At 38.8% G+C, this 27,822-nt stretch overlaps 1 protein-coding gene across 1 annotated transcript in view; it reads right to left on the bottom strand.

Annotated features, from left to right (window-relative positions):
* Positions 1-19,754, bottom strand: part of LOC102903407 (killer cell immunoglobulin-like receptor 3DL1) — a 53,298-nt gene extending 33,544 nt beyond the window's left edge. Inside the window, exons 1-2 of the mRNA XM_076572191.1 lie at positions 19,652-19,754; positions 18,151-18,444 (exon numbers count right to left, since the gene is read on the bottom strand). Coding sequence (XP_076428306.1) covers positions 18,151-18,444; positions 19,652-19,754 — 397 coding nt within the window. The remainder of the gene's footprint in view (positions 1-18,150; positions 18,445-19,651) is intronic.
* Between the last annotated feature and the right edge of the window lie 8,068 nt (positions 19,755-27,822).

Below are 27,822 nucleotides of genomic sequence, written 5' to 3'. Positions count from 1 at the left end.
AACTTGCAGAGGACCCAACTTCAGTTCCCAGTGCTCACAGCAGGAGGCTCACAACTGCCTGAGACTACAGCTCCAGGGGATCCAATCAATGCCCTCTTCTGCCCTTACAAGCACCAGAACTCACATGCACACATTCACACATCATTTAATCAGTGTGTGCTCTTATACCAGGCTAAAGAAAACCCACTTTTACCATTGCCTTTTACCATTTACCAAGGACCATAACTTGGTTTGTGTATCAGGGTGACTGTGGCCTCATATAATACTCTTTTTATATTTTGTGGAATAACTGGAGGGATATTGGCATTAATTTTGAAATTCTGGCAGAATTTTGTGCTAAATCTATTTTTTTTTCTGAGAATATGTTTTATTGACTACTGCTTTGATTTCAGTAGGGGTTACAGGTCCACTTATATTGCTTATCTAATCTTTATTTAATTTTTATACTTTATAAGTGGTGTGCATAGAGACAATTATCCATTTCTTCTAGATTTTTCCAATTTGGTGCGGTACAGGTACTTAAAGTATGTCCTTAAGATTCCTTTGATTTAACCTTCTCTATTTTTATATCTCATGTTCAGGACTTATTTCTTAATTTAGATATTTTTCCTATGGTTTATTTAAGTTGGATAAGGGTTTGTCAATATTGTTTTTCCTGATGACTAAAATTGCTTTATTGATTCTTTGTATTTATTTTGTTTTTTATTGTATTAAATTCAAACATGAGTTTGATTATTTCTTGCCCTATCGTCCTGCTGGGTATGATTTCTTCTTTTTGTTCTAGAGCTTTCTGGTATGCTGTTAACTTCCTTGTATTATACCTCTACAATATTTTATTTATGTACTTAAAGATCTGACAATAAGTTTGGGTATATCAATTATGTATGTCACTGTGATCTGTAATCATGTGGGTAGCTATCTTTCTAGCACCTATTATCTATCTATCATCTATGAATCTATTATTTATCTACCATATATCTAGTCATCTTTGTATTTTTCTATGTATCTATATGTATGTATGTATCTATCATCTATCTATCTATTATCTGTATACATAAATATACACACACACACACGTATTAGCTATCAATCATCTTTTTTTATCCTCTTCATTCTATCAATCAAATCATCTGTAGTCATTTATATATTTGTGATTTGTTAAACTTTTTTTCCAATCATCTATTTTTACACATCTTTATTCTACTCATTATCTATTTATCTCTGCTTGTCATTCATCTATCATTACTTTAAATTTTTTCTTTTTGGTTTTTGAAGACAGGTTTTCTCTGTGTAATTTTGGTGCTGTTCTGGATCTTGCTCTGTAGATTAGGCTGGCCTTGAACTTACAGAGATCTGCCTGGCTCTGCTTCCCGAGTGCTGGGATTAAAGGCATGCACCACCACTGCCGGCCTGTCTATGATTTCTTACAAATATCTTTAACTATCATATGTCTTTCTGTATATTCACAACACATTTTTCTTTTCAAAATAAGCACAGTCTTGAGGGTTCAAATGTAGTTTTCAGTCTCTCAGTCTCCTCTCAATAATTTTCATTCACCCTGAAACACAGACAGTATGTCAGTGGTTGAAGAGAGGCAGCCATACCCACAGCTCCAGACAGTCACGTCACATTAGCAAAATGCTAAGGAGAGTAGACTATCCTTGCCTGCCACTAAAATGAGTTAGTCTTCCTGTTAAGAGACAGTCTAGCTTTTAGGGAGCCCTGTCTTCCTTGATAACCCACTTTCATTTAGGACACATTGAGGACACAGGAAGGTTTTTTTTTGTGGGTTGAAATGCTGATATAGCTGCAGTCCAGTTAGCTTCCTGTTTGTGTGCCTTCAAAACCACAGGTAATTGTGAGGTAGTAGGACCCACAGGAGGTGTGAGGTCTCAGTTACTGACCACACTTTTCTAATTTCATTGCTTCAAATGCAAAATAAGCAGTTCTTTTTTGAAATACTTAGTTGGTCTTGTGGGGAATTGCAGAAGAAACAAAGAATACTTCTGTTTATATTTCCAACATGAAAGGCATTTTCCCTAAAACCATTTAAGGTTGCTAAAATTCCTGTCTCTCTTTTCATCTTAAATTTGTTTTTTTTTATTTTTTTAGTAAATGTATTTTACAACATCATTTAGTTCAACATAATAGCCACAGATTCCCCTGTTCTCCAACTCTTGCCCTCTCCCCCTCCCCCCACCCCACATCTCATTCCCACCTCCTCCAGATCAAGGTCTCCCCCGAGGACCGGGGTCGACCTGGTAGACTTAGTCCAGCCAGGTCCAGTCCCCCCTCCCAGACCTAGCCAAGCGTCCCTGCATAGGTCCCAGGATTCAAACAGCCAACTCATGCAACGAGCCCAGGACCCGGCACCAACACACAGCTGCCTCCCAAACAGATCAAGCCAAATGACTGTCTCACCCGTTCAGGGGGCCTGATCCAGTTGGGGGCCCCTCAGCCTTTGGTTCATAGATCCTGTGCTTCCATTCATTTGGTTATTTGTCCCTGTGCTTTATCTAACCTTGGCTTCAACAATTCTTGCTCATATAAACCCTCTTCTTTCTCACTAATTAGAATCTCAGTGCTCCACCAGGGGCCCAGCTGTGGATGTCGGCATCCAGATTCCTCAGAACTTCCTTGGATGGGGTTTATGGCACAACTAACAGGGTGTCTGGCCATCCCATCACAAGAGTAGGTCAGTTCCTGCCGTCTCTCGACCATTGCCAGCAGTCTTTTGTGGGGGTATCTTTGTGGATCTCCGTGGGCCTCCCTAGCTCTCTGCTTCCTCCCCTTCTCATGTGGTCTTCATTTAACATGGTCTCCTATTTCTTGTTCTCCCTCTCTTTCCTTGATCCAGCTAGGATCTCCCACTCTCTTTCCCTTGACCGTCGCCCTTCATTGTTCCCACTCATGACCAGGCTGTTCATGTAGATCTCATCCATTTCTCCATGTCTTTTTTGGGGTCTCGTTTTCCAGGTAGCCTCACTGGTGATGTGAGTAGCAGTCCAGTCATCCTTGTTCCACATCTAGCATCTTCCTATGAGTGAGTACATACCATATTTGTCTTTCTGAGTCTGGGCCACCTCACTCAGGATGATTTTTTCTAGATCGATCCATTTGTCTGCAAACCGTATGATGTCATTGTTTTTCTCTGCTGAGTAGTATTCCATTGTGTATATGTGCCACAATTTATTTATCCATTCTTCAGTTGAAGGGCATCTAGGTTGTTTCCAGGTTTTGGCTATTACAAACAATGCTGATATGAACATAGCTGAGCAAGTGCTCTTGTGGTATGATTGAGCATTTTTGGGTATATGCCCAGGAGTGGTATAGCTGGATCTTGGGGGAGATTGATTCCCAATTTTCTAAGAAAGTGCCATATTGATTTCCAAAGTGGTTGTACAAGCTTGCATTCCCACCAGCAGTGGAGGAGAGTTCCCCTAGTTTCACAACCTCTCCAGCATAAAGTGTCTTCAGTGTTTTTGATCTTAGCCACTCTGACAGGCATAAGGTGGTATCTCAGAGTTGTTTTGATTTGCATTTCCCTGATGATTAGGGATGTTGAGCAATTCCTTAAATGTCTTTCAGCCATTTGGGTTTCCTCTGTTGAGAATTCTCTGTTTAGTTCTAAAGCCCATTTCTCAATTGGACTGTTGGTTGTTTTGATGTCTAATTTCTTGAGTTCCTTATATATTCTGGATATCAGTCCTCTGTCAGATGTGGGGTTGGTGAAGATCTTTTCCCATTCTGTAGGCTGTCGCTTTGCCTTGTTGACCGTAACCTTTGCTCTACAAAAACTTCTCAGTTTCAAGAGGTCCCATTGATTGATTGTTTGTCTCAGTGTCTGCGCTACTGGTGTTATATTTAGGAAGTGATCTCCTATGCCAATGCGTTCAAGACTACTTCCTACTTTTTCTTCTAGCAGGTTTAGAGTAGCTGGATTTATGTTGAGGTCTTTGATCCACCTGGACTTAAGTTTTGTGCATGGTGACAGATATGGATCTATTTGCAGCCTTCTACATGTTGATATCCAGTTATGCCAGCACCATTTGTTGAAGATGCTTTCTTTTTTCCATTGTACACTTTTGGTTTCTTTGTCAAAAATTATATGTCCATAGGTGTGTGGGTTAATGTCAGGGTCTTCAATTCGATTCCATTGGTCCACATGTCGGTTTTTATGCCAATACCAAGCTGTTTTTATTACTGTTGCTCTATAGTAGAGCTTGATGTCAGGGATTGTGATACCTCCAGAAGTTGTTTTATTGTACAGGTTTCTTTTAGCTATCCCGGGTTTTTTGTTTTTCCATATGAAGTTGAGTATTATTCTTTCCAGGTCTGTGAAGAATTGTGTTGGTATTTTGATGGGGATTGCATTGAATCTGTAGATTGCTTTTGGTAAGATTGCCATTTTTACTATGTTAACCCTGCCTATCCATGAGCATGGGAGATCTTTCCATTTTCTGACATCTTCTTCAATTTCTTTTTTCAGGGACTGTGGGTGCCCGTTCTGGGGTTCCTAGTGGCTTTACCCAGCAGGTCCGAATAGAGGATGATCAGGACCACGGGCCTGAGTGCAGGTGTCTGAGATGGCCTGCACTTGGCTGTGCTGGGGGAGGAGGTCTTTTGCTCCACCCCTTGGCGTCTCTATAAAAACCCTGGACCAGAGACAGTCGGGGCCCGTTGGAATAGGTTCCAGGCCCTCTCGAGGCTATCCTTTATTTTCTATCTGTTTATCTCCACAAGATTCTCCGCTATAAATCCTTCTATCTAATATTTCCTGCTGCTCGCACTCAAGAAAACTCTGGGAAGCTGTGGGGGTGGTGGGTAAACGCCCCACAAGGGACTTAAAGTTCTTGTCATATAGGTCCTTCACTTGCTTGGTTAGTGTTACCCCAAGGTATTTTATGTCATTTGTGGCTATTGTAAAGGGTGATGTATCTCTGATTTCCTTCTCAGCTTCTTTGTCCATTGTATATAGGAGGGCTACTGATTTTTTTGAGTTGATCTTGTATCCTGCTAAGTTGCTAAAGGTGTTTATAAGCTTTATCAATTCCTGGGTGGAATCTTTGGGGTCACTCAAGTATACTATCATGTCATCTGCAAATAGGGAAAGCTTGACTTCTTCCTTTCCAATTTGAATCCCCTTAATCTCCTTATGTTGTCTTATTGCTCTGGCTAGAACTTCACATACTATATTGAATAAGTATGGGGAGAGTGGACAGCCTTGCCTCGTTCCTGATTTTAGTGGAATTGCTGTGAGTTTCTCTCCATTTAATTTGATGTTGGCTGTTGGTTTGCTATATATTGCCTTTATTATGTTTAGGTATGTTCTCCATATTCCTGATTGCTCCAAGACTTTTATCATGAAGGGGTGTTGGATTTTGTCAAATGCCTTTTCTGCATCTAGTGAGATGATCATGTGGTTTTTTAATTTGAGTTTGTTTATATGGTATATTACGTTGATGGACTTTCATATGTTGAACCACCCTTGCATCCCTGGGATGAAGCCTACTTGATCATGGTGGATAATTGTTTTGATGTGTTCTTGGAGTCTGTTTGCCAATATTTTATTGTGTATTTTTGCATCAATGTTCATGAGGGAGATTGGTCTGTAGTTCTCTTTCTTTGTTGTATCCTTGTTTGGTTTAGGAATCAGTGTAATTGTAGCCTCATAGAGGGAGTTTGGTAATGTTCCTTCTGTTTCTATTATGTGGAACAATTTAGAGAGTCTTGGAATTAACTCTTCTTTGAAGATCTGGTAGAATTCTGCGCTCAAACCATCTGATCCTGGGCTTTTTTTGGTTGGGAGACTTTTAATGACTGTTTCTATTTCCTTAGGGGTCATTGGGCTATTTAAATAGTTTATCTGGTCTTGATTTAACTTAGGTATGTGGTACTTATCCAGAAAAATGTCCATTTCTTTTAGGTTTTCCAGTTTTGTGGAGTAGAGGTTTTCGAAATATGACCTTATAATTCTCTGGATTTCCTCAATGTCTGTTGTTATGTCCCCCTTTTCATTTCTGATTTTGTTGATTTGGATTCTCTCTCTCTGTCTTTTGGTTAGTTTGGATAACGGCTTATCTATCTTGTTGATTTTCTCAAAGAACCAACTCTTTATTTCATTAATTTTTTGTATTATTCTCTTAGTTTCTAATTTATTAATTTCACCTCTCACTTTGATAATTTCCTGGCGGCTATTCTTCCTGGGAGACTTTGCTTCTTGTTCTAGAGCTTTCAGGTGTGCTGTTAAGTCACTAGTGTGAGATTTCTCCAACTTCTTTATGTGGGCATTTAGTGCTATGAATTTCCCTCTTAGCACTGCTTTCATAGTGTCCCATAAGTTTGGGTATGTGGTGTCTTCATTTTCATTGATCTCTAGGAAGTCTTTAATTTCTTTCTTTATTTCTTCCTTAACCCATTGGTGATTCAGTTGAGCATTATTCAGTTTCCATGAGATTGTAGGTTTTCTGTAGTTTTTGTTGTTGTTGAAATCTAACTTTAAACCATGGTGGTCTGATAGAACACAGGAGGTTATTCTAATTGTTTTGTATCTGTTGAGATTTGCTTTGTGGCCAAGTATGTGGTCGATTTTGGGGAAAGTTCCATGGGGTGCTGAGAAGAATGTATATTCTTTCTTGTTAGGATGGAATGTTCTGTAGATATCTATTAGGTCCATTTGGGTCATGACATCACTTAAGTCCTTTATTTCTCTGTTAAGTTTCGATTTGGGAGATCTGTCCAGTGGTGAAAGTGGGGTGTTGAGATCTCCCACTATTAATGTGTGGGGTTTTATATGTGGTTTAAGCTTTAGTAATGTTTCTTTTACATATGTGGGTGCCCTTGTGTTTGGGGCATAAATGTTCAGAATTGAAACTTCATCTTGGTGGATGTTTCCTGTGATGAGTATGTAATGTCCTTCTTTATCTCTTTTGATTGATTTTAGTTTGAAGTCTATTTTGTTGGATATCAGGATGGCTACCCCTGCTTGTTTCTTAAGACCATTTGATTGGAAAGTCTTTTCCCAGCCTTTTATTCTTAGGTAGTGTCTGTCTTTGAATTTGAGATGTGTTTCTTGTATGCAACAGAAAGTTGGGTTCTGCTTTCGTATCCATTCTGTAAGTCTATGTCTTTTTATAGGTGAATTAAGTCCATTGATATTAAGGGATATTAATGACCAGTGATTCTTCATACCTGTTAGTTTTGGTGGTAGTGTGTGTGTACTTCTCTTCTTTGGGGTTTACTGTTGTGGCTTTATCTATTGCCTGTGTTTTCAAGTGTGTATCTGACTTCCTTCGGTTGGAATTTTCCTTCTAGTGCTTTCTCTAGGGCTGGGTTTGTGGATAGGTACTGTTTAAATCTGGCTTTGTCTTCGAATGTCTTGTTCCTTCCGTCTATGATGATTGAAAGTTTTGCTGGGTATATTAGTCTGGGCTGACATCCATGGTCTCTTGGTGTCTGCATTACATCTGTCCAGGTCCTTCTGGCTTTCAAAGTCTCCATTGAGAAATCAGGTGTTATGATGGGTTTACCTTTATAGGTCACTTGGCCTTTTTCCTTGGATGCTCTTAATATGCTTTCTTTATTCTGTACATTTAGTTGTTTAATTATTATGTGTCGAGGGGACGTTTTTGGGGGGTCTAGTCTGTTTGGTGTTCTATAGGCTTCTTGTATCTTCATAGGCATTTCCTTCTTTAAGTTGGGAAAGTTTTCTTCTATAATTTTGTTGAAAATATTTTCTGTGCCTTTGAGTTGGTATTCTTCACCTTCTTCTATCCCTATAATTCATAGGTTTGGTCTTTTCATGGTGTCCCAGATTTCTTGGACATTTTGGTTCATGACTTTGTTGGCTTTAGTGTTTCCTTCGACTGATGAAACTATTTCTTCTACTGCATCTTCAATGCCACAAATCCTCTCTTCCATCTCTTGCATTCTGTTGGTTATACTTGCATCCGAAGTTCCTGATCTTTTACTCAGGTTTTCTATTTCCAGCATTCCCTCTGTTTGTGTCTTCTTTATTTTTTCAATTTCCCTTTTCAGTTCTTGGACTGTTTCCTTTGTTTGTTTCATTGCTTTTTCATGATTTTCTTTCAGTGCTTTATTGTTTTCTTCCAGGACTTTATTGTTTTCTTCCAGGACTTTATTGTTTTCTTGGAGGGCTTTATTGTTTTCTTCTAATTTGTTTGCCCTTTCCTCTAGTTGTTTACAGCATTCTTCCAATTTTATTGTCTTTTCCTCTACACAAGCCTCTACCTTCTTCATGAAGTTACTCATAAGGCTACTTTCTTCTGCTTCTTCCAATTTTTGGTGTTCAGGTCTAGATGTTGGAGGCGGGCTAGGTTCTAGTGATGCTGTAATTCTCTTCATTTTGTTGTATGTACTTCTGCCTCGATGTCTGCCCATCTCCTTGTGGTTCCTTCTTGGTCTTATCAGTGTACTTGTTTCAGAAAGAGCTGACAGATTCAGGAAGACTCTCTCTCTTGTCCAAAAGGGAGTTCTCTTGTCCAACTCTCTGGTCCAGAAGGGAAGTCGGGGCCAGGCTCTGGTCCAGAATGGCAGTCGGGGACAGGCTGGGAGCTGGGGGCCGGTCTCTAAGTCTCAGGAAGTGGCTGGGGTCTCGGGCAGATGGGCGTGGGGGCAGGGCGCGGAGAATGCAGGGGCTGCCGGGGGCTTGGAAAAGGGGATCCCTCCCGGTGGGGCTAGAAGGGGAGTTGTCCGGTGGCCAGAACCTGGTGCCAACTTGGGCAGGTCTTCCTGGAGTGGCTGGTGCCCAGGGATGGGGGTCCGGGTTGGACCCAGGTACTCACCTCTGGTTCAGAAGGGAGGTCAGGGGCAGGCTGGGAGCTGGGGGCCGGTCTCTAAGTCTCAGGAAGTGGCTGGGGTCTCGGGCAAATGGGCGTGGGGGCAGGGCACGGAGATTGTAGGGGTTGCCGGGGGGCTTGGAAAAGGGGTTCCCTCCCGGTGGCCAGAACCTGGTGCCAAGTTGGGCAGGTCTTCCCGGAGTGGCTGGTGCCCAGGGATGGGGTCCGGGTTGGACCCTGGTACTCACCTCTGGTCCAGAAGGGAAGTCGTGGCTTAAATTTCTTTTTATATTTTTCCTCACAGCCTATATTAAGCAGCCCAGGTTGTACCAGAATTCAGTCATGAAGCCAAGACTGGCCTCAAACTTGAATTAATTCTCTTCCATCCTACCCATTTCTGGGAATATAGGTGTTGACTACCACACTTGCTTGTAAGCATTTTTGTCTTAATTTTTATTTTTGAAGGAGAAATTTTTGTTTCACTTGCAATTTCATCTTTGTGGATGAATCAAAAGTAATGTCCCTCAAGAGACAGTGGTCACATTGTATTTACAAATAAAAATCACATCAAGGAATGTCTGTTTATATTCAACTTGTTTACTTGACTCTTAAAACTTTAAGGACTTTCAACTTAGGAAATTATGCCACTTACTATATATTGAGCAGATCTCTTCATACCAATTATACTGAATCAGAAAATTTTCCTCCAGGCATGCCAACATGCAAACTCTCTGTGGTTTATTCAACTCTTAGATATTTGAAGTGATTCTGGATTCTAGCAAGTTGACATTTTAAATTAAAGTTCACACTAGCAGATATATCAAGATAATACTGACATTTACAATTGCCTAAAACATTTAGAAACAAGAGCTACACCTCTCTTGAGAATATACTTGAAGGACTGTTAGTCATCAGCACAGCATGGATACAGTTGCATATTCATGTCTGTTGATTGACTAGGTAGTTTTACAGCTGTGGTGCTTTCATTTGTATAACAGCCTTGTCATGTTCAGAGACCAGCCTCTCACTGTACTCCTTCCCATCTTCTAGCTCTTATGCTCTCTTCAAAGCCTTCTTTTGTGATGATTCCTGAAGCCTGGAAGGGGTTGCTGTAGATGTTCCAAGATGGCCATTTGTCTCTATATAGTGTTTTAGGACTTCGGGCTGATGTGTCTGAGAAATGCCTGAATTTGTTCTTGGAAGACTTTAGATCACACCCTACTGCTCTTGCTGGTTTCCCTTCTACTTCTAGCTTTGTCTCTCTTCTGCTTTCCTGTTACATGCACTTCTCACCCACCATCCTTAATTCTCCACCCTTTTTATTCTCCTCTTCCTCTCTGTCACATCTGCCTCTACAAGTCTCATGGATCATCATAAGAGACATCAATGTTTCTCTTTCTCTCTCTCTGCCACAGACATGAACACACATACAGTATACTACACATATATATGTATATATATATATATATATATATATATATATGCCATAAGGAAATGCTATATTTTCTTAGCTAACATAAAAATTATTAAATATTAAAAATATAGAAGCACAATTTTTAATTTTAATCAACATAACGAAATATATGTTATTTTATCTTTCTAAAACTTGCTCATTATTATAAACTATGATTTCCAGTTGATTCCATTTTCCTGAAAACTTTCTATTTAATTTTTCATTATGAATACATTAGGAAAACAAAATATTTGTGCCAAATGACCACTAGAGAAGCCAAGAAGTTCAAACATGAATGGTTGTCTTTTCAAAGAACAGATGTGTAGCCTGATTTTTTCCTTGAGATCTAGGGATTAAAAGTGATCAATAACCTGGTGATCTCTATTTTCTGAAGGTTCAGATCCTATCAATCTCCTATAAGCAGGTCTAGAAGTAGCTCATAGTCTATATAAACACTGTTTTCTCTGAAAGGCCAGGCCATATCAAGCTCCAAAATGAGGACTGCAGATGCTTAATAGTCTTTGAATCCTTTACATTATCTGCATAGCCAGGTATTCCCTCAGGCTCCAAGAACCAGGAACAGAGTTGGTTAATAGTCCAATGATCACTAAGCTATTTGTGTGATAGAAAACACATAAGAGCTTTCCCTATGCCCTTAAACTAATACTGGTAGCCTATCTCTACAGTCTATCTTTGGAACAAATTACATGTACAATGTTTTGACTTTTGATGCCATTATACTTCCTTTTGCATTAGAAACTGCATTATATCAGGATACTTTTTTTCCCCTCAAAGTGTAATGTTTCAATGTGCTTGAAACAAATTGTTTGTTTTCAGACTCCAGAAGTTTGGACCAGTCAGGACAACTAAGTCATGCTGAACTGAGTTTCCTTCTTGTCTTTCAATGTTTATTTCTCTGCCACCCATAGCATTTGCAAGGATCCCCACAGCTGACAACCAGTGTGAAGGGCTAAGTCCTCAGTGAAGGTTAGAACACTTTTCCATTGTAGCTTGAATCCTAATTGGTAGTAAAATAAAGACTCGGAGCTAGATATAAGCCTAGATGCTGAAGGATCAGAGAGACGAAGGAGCTAGCCACTTCACCTCTTATCTTACCAAATCCACAGCCTGGAAAGGGAGTCAAGTTCCTGTCTCCACCCCATCTCATCACTTCCTCTCTCTGCCCAGCCGCATCACTTCCTCTTTCCTTCTCCCATGTGTTAGATTAAATGCATGTGACACCACTGCCTGGCCTCTATGCTTAACTCATGGCTAGCTCTGCTCTCTGATTTCCAGGCAAGCTTTATTTGTTAGAGCACAAAAAAAATTTTACCACATTTCTCCTTTTTGTCTAAATTTTTAAAAAGTAGGGTAAAACTAATATAAGAAAAACTATATACAATAAGTACACAACTATATACAATATATACAGGCAATGAGTACATGAAAAATGTCTAGTCCATAAACATTTGAGAAATTCAGAGGAAATACTCCATAATCTATCCTATCTTGGTGAGTCCAAAAGTTGTACCTAATTCATTTTCTATCCTAATTTGCATTATCAAAAGTGTCATTTAATGTCCCTCCATTCTATACACTTTACATGTCTTAGTGAGTTTAATATCTGAATCTGAGTCACTAGTTGATAGTATAGATCCACTCTTAATTTTAAGACCTGAATAACTTTCAATATTTTGCCAAAAGTCCTTTGATAAAGGACTTCACTATAAGGAAATCAAGTACTGTGAATGTTTTCCCCACATCAATAAACAGTTAGATCTTATGGTCCTCAAATGATAAATGCGAAACCTGAGTCTCAGAAAATTACCCCGGAGCATACACCTAGAAACATCACACCCGGGAATCTAGCTTACATTCTCAACACTTAGATAAGACTGGGTTGTACTGTGTTGCCTCTATCATGCTCATGCTCTGCCATGTGCAGGAAGAAGTTTCTGTCCCACTAGTGAACTCCCTAGTAAACAAATGAAGACTTACTAATCATGAAACCTCAGCAGATAGCTTGTTTCTAACTAGTTCTTATCGCTTAAATTTACCCATGTTTTTAAATCTACATTCTTTTAAGTGGCTTAGTTTCCCTTATTTCTACTCCCTATCCTGCTTTCTCTCTGTCTAGATGGTGACTGTGCCCTTCTTCCCAGTGTTCTCTTAGTCTGGGTCTCTTGCCTAACTTATACCTGCCTAGCTATTAGAGTTTGCTCTTTATTAAACCAATGAGAGTAACTTATCTTCAGAGTGTACAAAAGATTATGTCACAGCAGTGATGCATAAGTTGGGATCATTTATCAACATCACTTTATGCAATGGCACATTGGAAATTAAGTACTTACTAAGGCTTAGATGTCTGCTTCTAGGAGATACATTAGTTGACTGACCCTCAAATCAGTTTAATATAGGGCAAGAAGACAATCTGTTGAATAGCTCAACTTTTCTTTTTCATTTAACAAACCCATTTTATCATATATCAAAACAAAGAAAATGCAAAAGAGAACATATGTGGTAGTGTCCCAGTTATTTATTTATTTATTTTTTGTCAGTTTGAAACAAGATATGGTCATTTGGGCCTATCAATTGAGAAGATGCATCCACACAAATTGCCTGGAGGCAATCTGTTGGGAATTTTCTGTTTCAAGGTTGAGGTGGGAAGGCCTAGACCTCTATGGGTAGTTCTACTTCTTGACAGGTCGTCATAAATTGCAGAATAATGCAGGCTGACCAAGCCATGAAGAACATTCAAGTATGTGGTGAATCTTCATTGCATCTGTTTCAGTTCTTTCATCCATGTTCCTGCCTTGGCTTCCCTCAATGGATTGTGACCTTGGATAGTAAAGATATGTTAGACAAATAAACCCTTTACCTCAATTCGCTTTTGATGATGGGATTTTATCACAGCAACCAAAAACGTATTTAAGATTGTGTACAAAGTTTGTGTGAATCTTTCTGGTAAAACATGAGCATACATCTCTTGATTCTAGCAGATAGGGCACCAATGACAGATCCAATAAATGATCCAGACAGGTCTATTGTATTGAACTAAGAAGGTTATTATGATTACTTACAGGATCATGGTGTTATGGGTGTGGGGTCACTCAGAGATTCACCTCTCTGATCATTAATAAATTTTAAGAAAGCAAAGGCGTTTATTCACATGCTGACACCAGATATATAGTTGAGACTTGGGGCTCTCAAAGGCAGCCCCAATATACCTCAATCAGGGGTTTTTAAAGGCAGAGTACCTGACATTACACTCTATCTTCAGGCAAACAGAAGGTCATCTGGAACAAAGCAAGCTTTAATTTACAGAAACATGCCAAGAAATTTTGTTAAAGTTGTGCAAGATTAGGCAATTAAAAAATGAACCCTTAGCAGGCTTTAACATTTCAAGTCTAATTTCATTTTATAATTTGATTTTTTTGTCCACAGGAAAATTGAGAACCATAGCATTTAAATATAGGAAATCCACATTCAGATCCATTTCAGAACAATGACAGATGGCACCAAAGTTAGAGACTTCTATCCTATGATTTCAGTAATTGTTTCACTGCATCTATTCATTTTTGCTTCCAAAAGGGCTGAGGTCTTTACAGAAGAATTCCTGATATCTTACTTTGAGTACTCATATGGTACCAACAATCTATGATCTCAGCTCATCATTTGATAACTCCTATGCACACCCTGATATGTGTGGAGGCTTGATTGGGCTGTGAGGAACTGGTCTGGATAAATTGAGTTGGAAGACCCACTGATCAAATTCTGTGCATGTCACATTCTGCATTTATTTTCCTTCAGGGTCCTAAAATGAGGCAAATTTTGAGTGCTTTTATATGAACATATTCTTGTGCAGTATGAGGGGATGTAGGACACCCTTCATGGGAAAGTGTGAGTTCATGAGGACCTATCTCTTCCAAATTCTTTTCAATTCAGACCCTTGGTCATTGGTGTTGCATTTTTAGAGGAGAGGAGTAATTAATAACACCCAAGAAAGCACTTCTGCATGCTCATTTCAAATACCAATTTATTAATGAGAGATATGGTAAAAACCAAGGTTTCTCTTCTCCCATCAGAATCAGATGTTCTGCATCTCTATGTTCCAGTCCCATCTCTTTCTTGCTCTATTCTCCTAGTTCTCTCTTTAGTGCTCTCTCTTTCATAAAACCTTCTTCTAGATATTAGTCTGCTTTGAATGTGAATATACAGTGAAGAATTAGTCACTGGTCTGTGAGCTGAGGGAAAGAACAAGGGCTCAGCTGTTCTCTCTGCAAAGACCCACATCAGTGTCCCTGTCCTAGGCCATGTAAATGAATGCCACACACCTGTATTCCTCCAGGTTCAGTTTCTCATGCTACTCAGATGACACTCACTGCTGCCTTATGATGTACATTCCTTTTTGTGTGGCACCAAGAATGCATGAGGAAAACGAGCAAAAAAACCCATCATGTAGAATGACAGTCTAATCAGAATATACAGGAGCCCATGATTGTCTGATGGAACATATGAATGCAATAAATAACATGACAATCATAAGATCCCTGTAATAGATTGACTAATATTTATTGATAGATGGTTAACTAATAGAATATTAATCTTTAGGACAAGATTCTTGATGAAGAAGCTACTATTCTCATTGTGCTAAATGCACACAGTATTAAACTGGCTCCTATGACTTTCCTTTGGATCCCTATATTAATGCATCTCTTGTTGCTAGAGTTTTCTGGCCTTGCCCACAGTCAGGACAAATCTCTCTCACCCGCCAGTTCCACAGCCACTCAGACCCAACCAAGTAAACACAGAGACTTATATTGCTTATAAACTGCATGGCCGTGGCAGGCTTCTTGCTAACTGTTCTTATAGCTTAAATTAATCCATGTCCATAAATCTATACCTTGCCATGTGGCTGGTGGCTTACCGGCGACTTCACATGCTGCTGGTCATGGCGGCAGCGGCTGGCAGTGTCTCCCTCCTCAGCCTTCCGCTTCCCAGGATTCTCCTCTCTCCTTGTCCCACCTACTTCCTGCCTGGCCACTGGCCAATCAGCGTTTTATTTATTGACCAATCAGAGCAATTGACATACAGACCATCCCATAGCACTTCCCCTTTTCTTTTTTTAAAAAGGAAGGCTTTAACTTTTACACATCTCCAAAGCCAGCTTGGTATATTTGGGAATTTGGGCGTAGCTTCTCTTACTACTTCCTGCTGGAGGGGGCGCTGTATCTTATGGGGATACAAAGACAATTTTAGGATCATGGAGTAGTCAGTCCATAAGGCTGTATCATCTGAGCCAGTTGCCTTGAAATGATTTTGGATGTTGGATCATCTGGGCCATGGTGTCATTGGAGACCTTCAGGTGGTCTTGGCTGGTCAAACCTGATGTATCTTAATCTGGAACAAATCCATAGGCTCTGGCTTTCTGTAGAAACAAAAGTAGAGCCTCTTGTCCAAAGCAACATATCCTTATAGCCAAATTTTGAAGTCAAGGTACCTTTAAAATACACATTTTGGCATAACTTAACAGCTTTTGCAACCAAATGTTTTTCTTCAGTTACGAATATCAAAGAGAACATAATCCAGATTCTCTGTGTGGTAGCCATCTTTACATGGCTTATTTTTTATATTACCTTGAGCCTATTGCTTTAAACTGCAGCCTTTTAAGTCTGCTGACTCCATCCACTTCAGCTTCCCAACATGGCGGTGGTACGTTTTCCACCAGCTCTGGGAGCCCATTAATTCTCAGAAATAGTGGGTCTATGCTTCTACCAATGCAGCATGTAGCCCAGAAACCTCTTTTTTTGTTTTGTACTAGCAAAGGCTAAATCCACCATGCAGCTTAATGTGCCACTTGCAGAGGCCTCATTCCCGCCATACTGCAGGTCAAGCTCACACACTTGGAGCCCGCCAGTAGCTCAAACCGGCAGCTGCCGCTCATTTGAGAGAGACAATTAGGAACTGTTTTTAGCTCTGTTTTAGAATATTTTTTCTCAGGTTTTAGGTGGAAACTCTTGCCAACACGTTGGGCGCCATTTATTGCTAGAGTTTTCCGGCCTTGCCCACGGTCAGGACAAATCTTTGTCACCCGCCAGTCCCACAGCCGCTCAGACCCAAACAAGTAAACACAGAGACTTATATTGCTTACAAACTGTATGGCCGTGGCAGGCTTCTTGCTAACTGTTCTTATAGCTTAAATTAGTCCATGTCCATAAATCTATACCTTGCCACGTGGCTGGTGGCTTACCGGCGACTTCACATGCTGCTGGTCATGGTGGCAGCGGCTGGCAGTGTCTCCCTCCTCAGCCTTCCGCTTCCCAGGATTCTCCTCTCTCCTTGTCCCACCTACTTCCTGCCTGGCCACTGGCCAATCAGTGTTTTATTTATTGACCCATCAGAGCAATTGACATACAGACCATCCCATAGCAATCTCTCAAACTCAGCAGGGAAGTTTATATTTGCAATATATCATGATCAATGCAGATATCCACAACTAGCCAAAGTGCAGTGCAACATGAATCTTAAATAATCTTATTAATAAAAACAAGGGATAGGAGAGGGAGAAAGGTCATCAAGAGCCTGTCTGCCTTCATCTATGGAGTGTTTTTTCAGTTTGGACAGTGACCAGCACCTACTAAACCCCTTAGTGTTGAACCTTTAGAGTTATATGGTACCATTATGTGGTTTGCTTCTAGGTATAGACTCTCTCTTTTGGATTTCTTGTTATGATACAAGAAGAATGTGTAGTGGCATTCCTGCTGAGCTCCTGGCTTGGCTCCAGAGAGCAGCACCTAGCTCTAATCCTTACTTTGTTTAGCCACCTCTTTTGTTTCTCTTACCTTTTGTTTCTCTTATTACCCTATGTGAATCTTGTTTGAGAGTCAAGGATCAGAGAGTCCCCCAAGGATCAAAGGCCTATGCAAAACTTGGTCCAGGAAACCCGGAAAAACAAGGTACCTGATAATTCAAGTATTTTTCACCTGGCATTTTGTCTCTGGGAGCTCTTTTTGGGTTGCTTTGAAGGTATGGAAATTTATTATCTAAACTGGAAAAAGGAGTAAATAAATTTGTCCTAGGTGAAGGGAAGAGTGCTTCAGTCCTTTGAGGCTAGACCCCCCTGCAGCCATGATAGGCTAGATTCATTCATAAGATGCCTCTGTGTCTTCATTCCATGGACCCACATGAAAGCACACACTCATGTAGGGACCACACAGCTACAAGAATGCTATGGGGAGATCTGTGTGAGTGAGATTTCAGGTGGGCTTCACCATTTCTGCTCTTCCAAAACTGATTTGAACCTCATCCTTAATGAGTCTGTCCTGACATGTTTCAATATCTGCCTGGACACACAGATCTCCCAGTTTGGGTGCAGTCATATAAGGAGTGTTTGGGAGGCTACCTGTCTATCATTTTGTAATCTGATACCATGTCTCAAGTTCCATGTCTTTTATAAAAGGTTTTCAACTGAAATATAAGTGTATTACTTTCTTCCTCTCTTTCCTGTTTCTAGACCTTCCATTTAGCCTTCTACCAAGCTTTTGCATATCCCCACAGCACTCTTAAGCTGACAGCCTCTTTTTTACTGATAATTATTGGTATATGTATATCTACAGATATGCATATTTACATATATATGTGTGTATATGTGTCATATATACATACACATATATACATATTTATATACATATACACACATATATATATACACATATGAGTGTATAAATATCTTACACACACATATAGACACAATGTACATATATGACTCTAGGATGCACAGCAATCCTTCACTGTAGTTCCATGATACTTTCTGTCTATCATCAGTTGGATGGTTCCCAGATATGGTTTTAGTATTTCATTAGTCACAAGATATGAGATCTCTATATGAGGCTTTCCTACCTGTGACAGGAAGGTACCATGGGTCAATTGGGGATGACCACACATGGGAAGAGTTCCTGAAAGAGCCATAGCATCTAGAGTTCCCTGTCTGGATTACAGGACCAAGAAGGAAGCTGGTCTGGAATGTCCCACTGTGGCTCTGCACTGCAGGCAGCCCATGCCTCTGAGTCACCCCTTCTATGGACAGATGGAACATGTCAAACTGATGGTCAGAGATGCAGGACAAGGTCACATTCTCTCCTGACATCACCACAGGGCTCATCAGGGCTGACAGAGAAGGTTTCTTGTACAAACCTGGAAGAAAAGAGCCAGAGACAGTTAGAGGGAGAGTTTCTTACTAGTGTTTGTTCACTGCTCAGTGTTTCCTCTCCCTGATTCCATTTCTGTGATCTTCCTGCCTCTCACCATCTCCCTCTCTCAATTTCTCCACTTTTCTTCTCTTTCTCTCCTTCTCTCTCTTCCTTTCTATATTATCATATTTAGTCAATGACTTCTCTCCTCACTCAAACATTTTAAGAGAGTTTTTGCTTTTTTACATTTTCTGCCTCTGTTTTCATTTGGTTCATTCAATCTGTATTTTAATGTATGTTTTTATAACATAATACAGTTACATCATTTCATGTATTTAAATTGTTTTTAAATTTGTTGTTACATATATACTTATATATACATATAAATCATATTAATGCTATTATTCTCAATTGTCCCTCAATTTCCACTAATTAATCTCACTTCAAAGTACAGAATAATCCATAAATATCTATATTTCTCTTGAACAGTGGCCATGGTGATCTTCCCTCTCTTGTTCTTTTCAGTGTGTGTACTGCTCAAGTGTCATCTATTGTCTGCCTCCCAAGCATTTGGTTTAGAATTTGTTTTTGGGTTCTACCTCTATAAGAATTCTACCAAGAAAGCCAGACATATCATGTGTCTGACAAGCTCTGTCTTGACATATTTAACATATGCTATAAATTTTCCATCTCTATTTTCAAAGTTTCCATTCAGGCTTCTGTCTTTTTGTAGTTTTTCTCTTAGCACACATTCCATGTTTACAAATTCCCAGCAAATCCTGGGTTCCACCTGTGTGAAGGTATAAGGATTCATTAAGAACCAGCCCAACTAAGTATTTGGACTCAGGTCATAGCACATTATGTCTGGTTCTCTTGGTAGACTTCTTGTAGAGGTAGAAGTCAAAAATTTTCTGGATGTTAATAGAAAGCCTTCATTCTCTCTGGTTCATATCATGCTCACCAAATCACCATTTTCTGTTTATCTCTACTTAGGACTCCTTTGCACCTCCCTGTATCTGTGTTTTATGTTACAACCAATGGTCTGTTCTTGTGTATTTCTTTTCACTGTCTATGTCAGTAAAATACTCAACAAGGTTGGCTTCATGTAAATTTTCCACACTCTTTTTCCTTTTGACCTCCCATAGCTTTTAGTATATAGAATATTTTTTCTATATCACAAAGAGAATGATGAGCAGGTAACATGCTCTTACCTGTGATCTTTATGTCAATGGGGTCACTGGATTCAGAACACTCATATGGTGTGTGATTATAAGAACCATAGCATGTATAATTCCCAGCATGATCAGGTGTCATAGGACTTATTGAGAAGTTGGCCTAGGACCTCCCAAGATGATTTTCAGCAGAAAGCTGCAAAGAGTCCTTGATTATTCCTTTTGTGTGAAAAGTCAAAGTAAAAGATTCAAACTTAATCTCGGCATGACACTCCAATGTCACCTTCTCTCCTAAATTCACCAGGGGAGTTCGTAAGGCCAAGAGGAAAGGCTTTCTGTAGATTCCTATAAATAAAGAAATTGTATGAACCTGATCAAAATCTCTATGTCCTTGAAGACTTGTGGTTCTCCCAAAATTGATCTGTTCTTCCCATTAGTGCTCCAGTGCACTAGTTTTTGTCTATTTCAACTCTGGACACAGAATCCTTCATTGTTGTGTCCATTTTCCACATGTTTGACTCTATGATTAGCACAATATTATCCCATTTGCTTGTTGTGAGAATGTGTCTTTTGAACCCTATTTCCATAGACCCTATTGTTGTAGTGAGAAAGTTTTCCTGGTCCTGCCTGGCTCCTCTGGCACCAAAGTCCCACAGTCACTCAGACCCAAGTAAACACACAGAGGCTTATATTAATTAAAACTGCTTGGTCATTAACTCAGGCTAACTACTTACTAGTTTTCACATTTAAACTCACTCCATTTCTGTTAATCTATATGTTGCCATATGTTCTGTGGCTTTACTTGTGTGCCATTACATGCTGCTTCCTGGATGGAGGGATGGTGTCTCCTGACTCAGCCTTCCTATTCCCAGAATTCTCTTTGTTTTTCCTTCCTATACATTCTGCCTGGCTACTGGCCAATGGGCATTTTATTAAACTAGTGTTCAAAAGCATTATCCCACAGCATATTGTCTTTTTTCTAAGATTGGGGAATGCAGGAAACATGGCCAGGTTCAAATCAGGCTGCTTTATGTGTCCTTTTTTATGCAACTTTGGATAAAGTATAATCCTTGGCAGCATAAAGGAATTGGTGTTGAACATAGTGATCAGGGAAACACTTCAGTCCTCTCTTTGGTTCAAACCTCTGTAAGGCATTCCTGATCCAGAATCATGAACAGTGTTTCCTTTCAACATGTTGATGAATTAGCGTCCTGACTTACTGCTCTCAGAGCATCCCTTCATGCTTCTTAATTTGCCCTTGACATGGGTTCCCATATTATTTTCCAAATGCTAACATAACAAATACCACAAATTTGATTCTTAAAAAGAATGTAAGTGTTGTGGAGATTAGAATTCTGAAAAGCTTAAATGGCATAAATCAAGTATCTTCAGGGATAGTAACTACTGATCCCTAGGAAAGTGTCCATTTTTTTCCTTCCAGCTTCTAGAGCCTCATGCATTCCTTGGCACTGGACCCTTCCTCCATGTTCAGAGTTTGTGACAGGGGGTCTCCCTCATGATGATTTTTTTTGCCCACAACTGAATTTTTCCCTATTTTGTTACATCAACCCTTGTAGTTCTACAGACCCAGGATAATTCAGGATATTCTAGCATCTTGATGTCAACTTGTTAAGACTTGAATTCCATCCTCCAGCCCAAATTTTGCTTGACTTACTTAACACACAGGAAGATTTAGGGATTAGAAAAAATGCATGTTATGTGTATCATATTATGCCCAGAACATTATATATTTCTCTATGTTGAATATTCCTTATAAATCCTAGCCTCTGACTAATACTATTTCAGACAATTACAGGGTTGAGAGATTTTGGGGAGTGAAAAGATACTACAAATGTCATCTCTGACCTGAAATTATGATCTTCAGAGGGTCACTGTGTGCTGAAGTTTCATCAGGGGATTGATAATTAAAACCATAGCATCTGTATGTTCCTGCATGTGCTGGTGTCACAGGACCCAAGACAAGTTTCCTCTGGAATATTCTTCCATGGATCTGAGGAATAGGATTACCATGTTCTTTGTACAACTTGAATATGTAATAGTCACTATGATAGTTACATTCTAATTCCACATGATGTCCCTGAGGAACAACATGGCTTGGCCTGGCAGAGAGTGAAGGCTTGTCATGAACACCTGGAGAGAGATGCACATTATAAAAAATTTAATGATGCTCCTTCATCCCTGTGTTGATATTGTCTTCCCCAAAATACTGTACAACCTAATAAACTTATCTGGGGTCAGAGAACAGAACAGCCACTAGAGATAGAGGCCAGAAAATGGTGGCACACATGCCTTTAATCCTATTACTTGGGAGGCAGAGATCCATCCAGATCTCTGTGAGTTCAAAGCCACATGGAAACAGCCAGGCATGCTGACTCATGCCTTTAATCCTAGGAAGTAAGGGCAGAAAGCAGAAATGTATATAAGGCGTGAGCACCAGGAACTAGGCTGGTTAAGCTTTTAGGCTTTGAGCAACAGTTCAGCTGAGATTCATTCTGGATAAGAACTGAGAAGCTTCCAGTGCAAGGAAACAGGATCAGCTGAGGAACTGGTGAGGAACTGTGACTTGTTCTGCTTCTCTGATCTTCCAGGATTCACCCCAATACCTGGCTTCCCAGGTTTGTTTTTATTAACAAGACCCTTTAAGATTCCTGCTACACATCCCTGAGAGCTGAGCTTCCAATTTTCATTTCCTTTGGGGTCTTCTGTATAACATTTTTCTCTGAATTGAAACATCCCTGTTTCAATGTGAGAGGTTGAGGGGCTCAGAATAATCAGAAAGTAAACAAACATTCTATGCCCTGGGAAGCTGACGCATCCACGATTCATGAGTGGCCCTTTCAACTATATAGAAAGAGTAAGCTACTGGGCCAGTTGAGCTCTAAGAGGAGATTTCTAAGACCTGTTGAGTTGCCTGTATTTTATACAGAGTTCCAGGGCTCTGACTGTCATGATAAGCACTCATACAGAGATGTGCTTTCAGTACTGTTTTGAGTCATCACTTGCTTTTGTAAGTAACCCATAAACTACACTCACAGAGGAGGTACAAAAAAAAGAAAATAAAATTCTGCAGGGAACCATGACCATGCCTATCAGTAGCTTTGAAATCTTCAAAAGGATGACAGAATCCCACATTGATGATTCCACATGGACTATGATAATGTCATTAAGCTGATTAACAACACTGAAAGAACTGTTTTGGACTAAAGCCTGCTCAGGACAATTTTGAGATGGCTAGCTGAGATGATACAGATTCCCAGAGTACTCGAGGAAGGACTTAAGCCTGCATTTTTCCATTATGGAAAGACTGGACAAATGATACAGGACTTGATAATTAACCTCAAAATTTCTTTTCAGGATCCCCTGAAGACATCTTTGTCCAAGAAAGCAGGAAGTAATTTGAAGAAAATGATGTTCACATTCCCAAGAGGCAGGGTGGATAGTTTTTGGTTATTTAAGTTATGAATAGTGTCATTGTTTACAATGGTTGGTTACAAGTTGTTAATTGTTAATGTTCAAGAAAAAGCTAAACAAGGAGATTAGATTCAGAGTTTTTTGTTTAAAAAAAGGAAAAGTGAAAAGAGGATATAGATATGAGGTAGATCATGGAGTCTACTGTGAAAAAAATATAGAAATAATAGAATAAAAGTTTGCTCATTAAATATACTTTAAAAGGAAAAAAGAGAAGATATAGAAATGATAACATAAAAGGTAGATTTTTGAATCTACTCAGAAAAGAAAAAAGAGAGACTATGGATATGATAAAAAGGTAGATTATTCCATCTGCTTTAAAAAAGGAAATACTTGTTTTCAATATTTTACATTGAATTGGATTTTTGTATATTATGTACAAATTTTGTATTGGACTCAACAAAATAGGGTACATTTTCATTATTCACTCATCAGCTGAAGAACATTCAGGTTGTTCCCTTTTCCTAACTATTGAGAATAGAGCAGCAAAGAAGATGACTGAACAAGCATCCATGGCATAGGATGTCAGGTTCTTTGGACATATGCCAAAGGGTGGACATGATGAATATATAGTACTCATGTATGAAAGTCTCAAAAATATTAAATTTACAGAGAAAATCATCTTTTATTAAATAAAAAATGTGTAATCTGACTATAAAAAAAACTCTAGGTTGAAATTGTTATGAATTTTTAAATGATTCATCAAACAACATAAAAACTTTGAAAACCACCCCTATAGACAAAGAATACACCTACTGAATTGGAAAATTTTATGGACCAGCTTAATGTCTAAGTAGGTAACGGCTATTGCTACCAAGCCTGATTCTGAAAATCATTGCTGGGACCCAAATGGGGAGAGGAAAAAAAACTAATTCCAGTAGATATTCCTCTGACCTCCACATTTTTAAATAGTACACACACACACACCCACACACACACACACACACACATCAACTGAATGTAAACTTTAAAAAGTTAAGAGAGCATTTCAATAGTTTACTTGATGATAAAATAGGAGAATGAGTGAGCTTAGATTGGTCACTTTATCATCAGAGGTAAATACAGAAATTGAATAAAAATACAATCAAAGAATGATCAGATAATTTTGAAACTATCCTAATACCAAATTATACGTCACAAAAATTCAAGAAAGTTTAAAGAAACATTGAGACTTACATGGGAGGATGGTGGTGACAGCTAGAATGAGTTTAGGGAGTGGGTTGAATGTTATTAAAAGTATTGTATGAAATTCTCAAAGAGTTTGTAAAACATTTACAAAAAGTCATAAAAATAGCTAATAAAAAGAAGCAGAAAAAACTATACAATGTTATCGAGACATAAAAAAAATGAATATGGTCAGGTCCAAGATGGGCAAATGACATGAAACAAATTCAAACCAAATAGTCAAGATCACAGAACATATAATTATCATAAGAGATCCTGATATCAGAATGGCAAAAGAAGCAAAGAACACAAGAGACATTTCCAGCAATGCTAATAGCAGTCTTCCGAGAAAAATCTATAGGACACAAGAGACCAGGGTGACCAGATAAAAGAAAACAAGAAAACACTCTACAAATGTCAGCAACAGTGTTGTTCAGAAATGAAGCATATAAAGATTTTCTCAGCAATATAGTAGCAGACAAAGTCTATCACAATAAGCTCAGGAAATGCTGTGGTGTTCTTGAAGCTTAAAGAAAAGGCTGATAATGAGTTACATGAAAATATCTCCCTGTAGAAAAAATAAAAGTAGCTCACTAAAGCAATACAAAATTAGATGATACAATAGTGTGGTGATGGTACACAAATTCTATCTTTAGCACAGATGTTGCAAGAAAAATAATCCCATAATAATTTGTCCATTGACATATATGTCTAAAAAGTCATAAATTATAACATCAAAATCTCAATACAAGGGGAGGTAGTCATGGGGATTGGAGTAATATGGAAGATACTTTTTTTAAAAAAAATGATTATCCAGCAGGTGCTGTGGTCCACACTTTTAAATGCAGCACTTGAGAGGCAGAGGCAGGTGAATACGTGAGTTCATGGGTAGCCTGGTCTACAAAGTAAACTCTAGGATAGTCAAGGTAACACAGAGAAACCCTGTTTTAAAGAACCAAAAAGTTCATCCAATCAAAGTTGATGCCTGACCCAGCCAAGGGCAGTGTCTGGGACAATCTGGGAAAGAAATGACTGATAGGAAGGTTTCCAGGGTCTTAATTTTGAAATTCAAAATATTCACCAACAAGTCACTCACAGAAGCTAGCAGCCAACACCCTGTGATGCCTTCTCTCCTGTTAGAATAAAATCTATCTATTTTGATGGATAGTATTTTAAGGTTTTAAGGATGGACTCACCTGCTTGTGCCAATGTCCTCAGGACTAGGAAGAGGCCTGGGAAGAAAAACTCATGATGAATGCTCTTTGTTTTTTCAGTAGCCTGCCCTCTTACATCTGTGTCCCTGTTGGGCCTCTGTACATTAGAATTAGAGCTTAGTTAAGATGAACTCATGCACTAATATAAAACAGGAGGCCAGTGTTTCTGCTGTAGACAGATTCAGTCTCCCAGGATGATATTTCCACCCTCTTATTCCACACCATCCATTCCCAGCAGGACTCACCAGTGCAGATCATGTTTAGGAGCACAGACAGCATGGTGCTGCTTTGGCTGACAAGAGGCAGAACCAGAATAAAACTTAATATGGGGTGTGAAAGGCTTGAGGCATCTACTTGACCACAGTACCAAAAGCTTACCGACAGAACATCCGCCCTCACTGCCACTTTCATTATTATTTTTTTGTGTGTTTGAGTATTTTTCTGTAGCCCTGGCTATACTGGAATGTACTTTGTAGAGCAGGCTAGGCTGGTTTTGAATTGAAAGCCTCACTAGCATCTGCCTCCCAGGTGCTTGGATTAAAAGTGTGGGTTCTCTTACCAGGTAGTAAAAGACTCTGCTTTTACCATTGCCTTGTTGAACCATAGCTTCTTGATTATTGTTCATACTTTATCTTTTCATAAAAAGTATTTGCCATGACTACAGCTCGGTTGTATCTTAGACCGACTTCTTTGTTTCAAAATGGTTAAATCTGAGCCGGGCAGTGGTGGCGCACACCTTTAATTCCAGCACTCTGGAAGCAGAGGCAGGCAGATCTTTGTGAGTTTGAGGCCAGCCTGGGCTACCAAGTGAGTTCCAGGAAAGGCTCAAAGCTACATAGAGAGACCCTGTCTCGAAAAAAAAAACAAAAAATAAAAAAAATTAAAAAAATAAAAAAAGGTTAAATCTGATTATTGTACTCAAACTTTTGATGTGTTCTTTTGCTTTTTATATCTGAGACTCAGTGTTTCCTCTGGATTTCTATGCAGCATGACAAATAATTATTATTTATATTGTAAGAGCAATCCAAATTGTCATTCAAAATGATTGTACTGCTAGTCTTCCAGTTTCAGGTTACAGATATTCAGTTTCTTAATTAATCATGTAGGTATTTACAATAATAAAATACCAATTTTGAATAATAGAACAAACAAAGCAAGTAAGTTTTTGCTTCATTTGAAATTTGTTTTAAGAAGTTGAAAAACATCAAAAAATGGAGAATATGTCATACATATGTATCAGTAGGAGTTGCATATTTAAAATGCCCATCGTATCAAAAGTAATCTAAAGAATCCCATCTAGGCAGTCATATCAAAATTTCAACATAATGCTACACAGACCTTAAAGACAATTTCAGCTTTAATGTAAACACACATAGAAACTAACAGGATAGTTAAACTATCATGAACACTAACAGAACTGCTGGAGGTCTCACCTCTCCTAACTTCCATTCATTCTGTAGACCTACATTAATAAACACACCACAGTATTGGTACAAGACAGACACATTCATCCATGGAATCAAATTGAAGACCAAGACATAATTCAAACATTTATGCATATCTGATCTTTGATAAAGAAACTCCTAACATTCACTGGAAAAAAAGACAGTATATTCAACAAATAATTTTGATCAACTTGGGTGGCTGCATGTAGAAAAGTGCAAATATCTTCATACTTACCAATTGCAACAAAACCCAAAACAATTATATCAGTCTAAAGATGTACATATTTTCCTTCTAGATACATAGAAATGTAGCTTTCACACCTGAAGGGAAAAAATCCTTTGATTAGCAATAAACAAACACAAATAAAAACCCCAAAACAAAAACAATAGAGAGAACAGATGATTATGGGGTGTCGAGGCCTAGCTGATCTATTACAACAGAACTCCTGCACCTAAGGCACAGGCAACATCATGCAAGCAGGGAAAGAAAGATTGTAATAAATAGAGCAAGAAGATGTTTGCTGTGAGATGGCATCTGCTAGAAATATAAAATCATGTAAATATAAATAACATTATACACATTAATCTGATTACATTCATAAAATTAGGAATATATGTAGATATTGAAAGGTAATTAAAAATAAAGATGAATTTGAAAGAAGAAAATGGCTGTATGTGAGAGGTTGAGAGGATTAAGGAAAGGAAAATTGGTTTAATTATGATTTATTTGAAAAAGTATATTAATAAAAGTTTTCAGTTTAGAAATGTAGATTAATACAAAAGAAAAAAGCCTAATAATATAATAAAACATTGCAGATACTAAATATTACATATTCATACTACACTCCTAGGATTTCTGTCCTATTTCAAATATTCCCAATTCTTTGCAGTGTTTTGC

Source organism: Peromyscus maniculatus, chromosome 1 (assembly GCF_049852395.1).
Source record: "Peromyscus maniculatus bairdii isolate BWxNUB_F1_BW_parent chromosome 1, HU_Pman_BW_mat_3.1, whole genome shotgun sequence".
NCBI lineage: Eukaryota > Metazoa > Chordata > Mammalia > Rodentia > Cricetidae > Peromyscus > Peromyscus maniculatus.
This window is presented reverse-complemented; position numbering and strand designations above follow the sequence as displayed.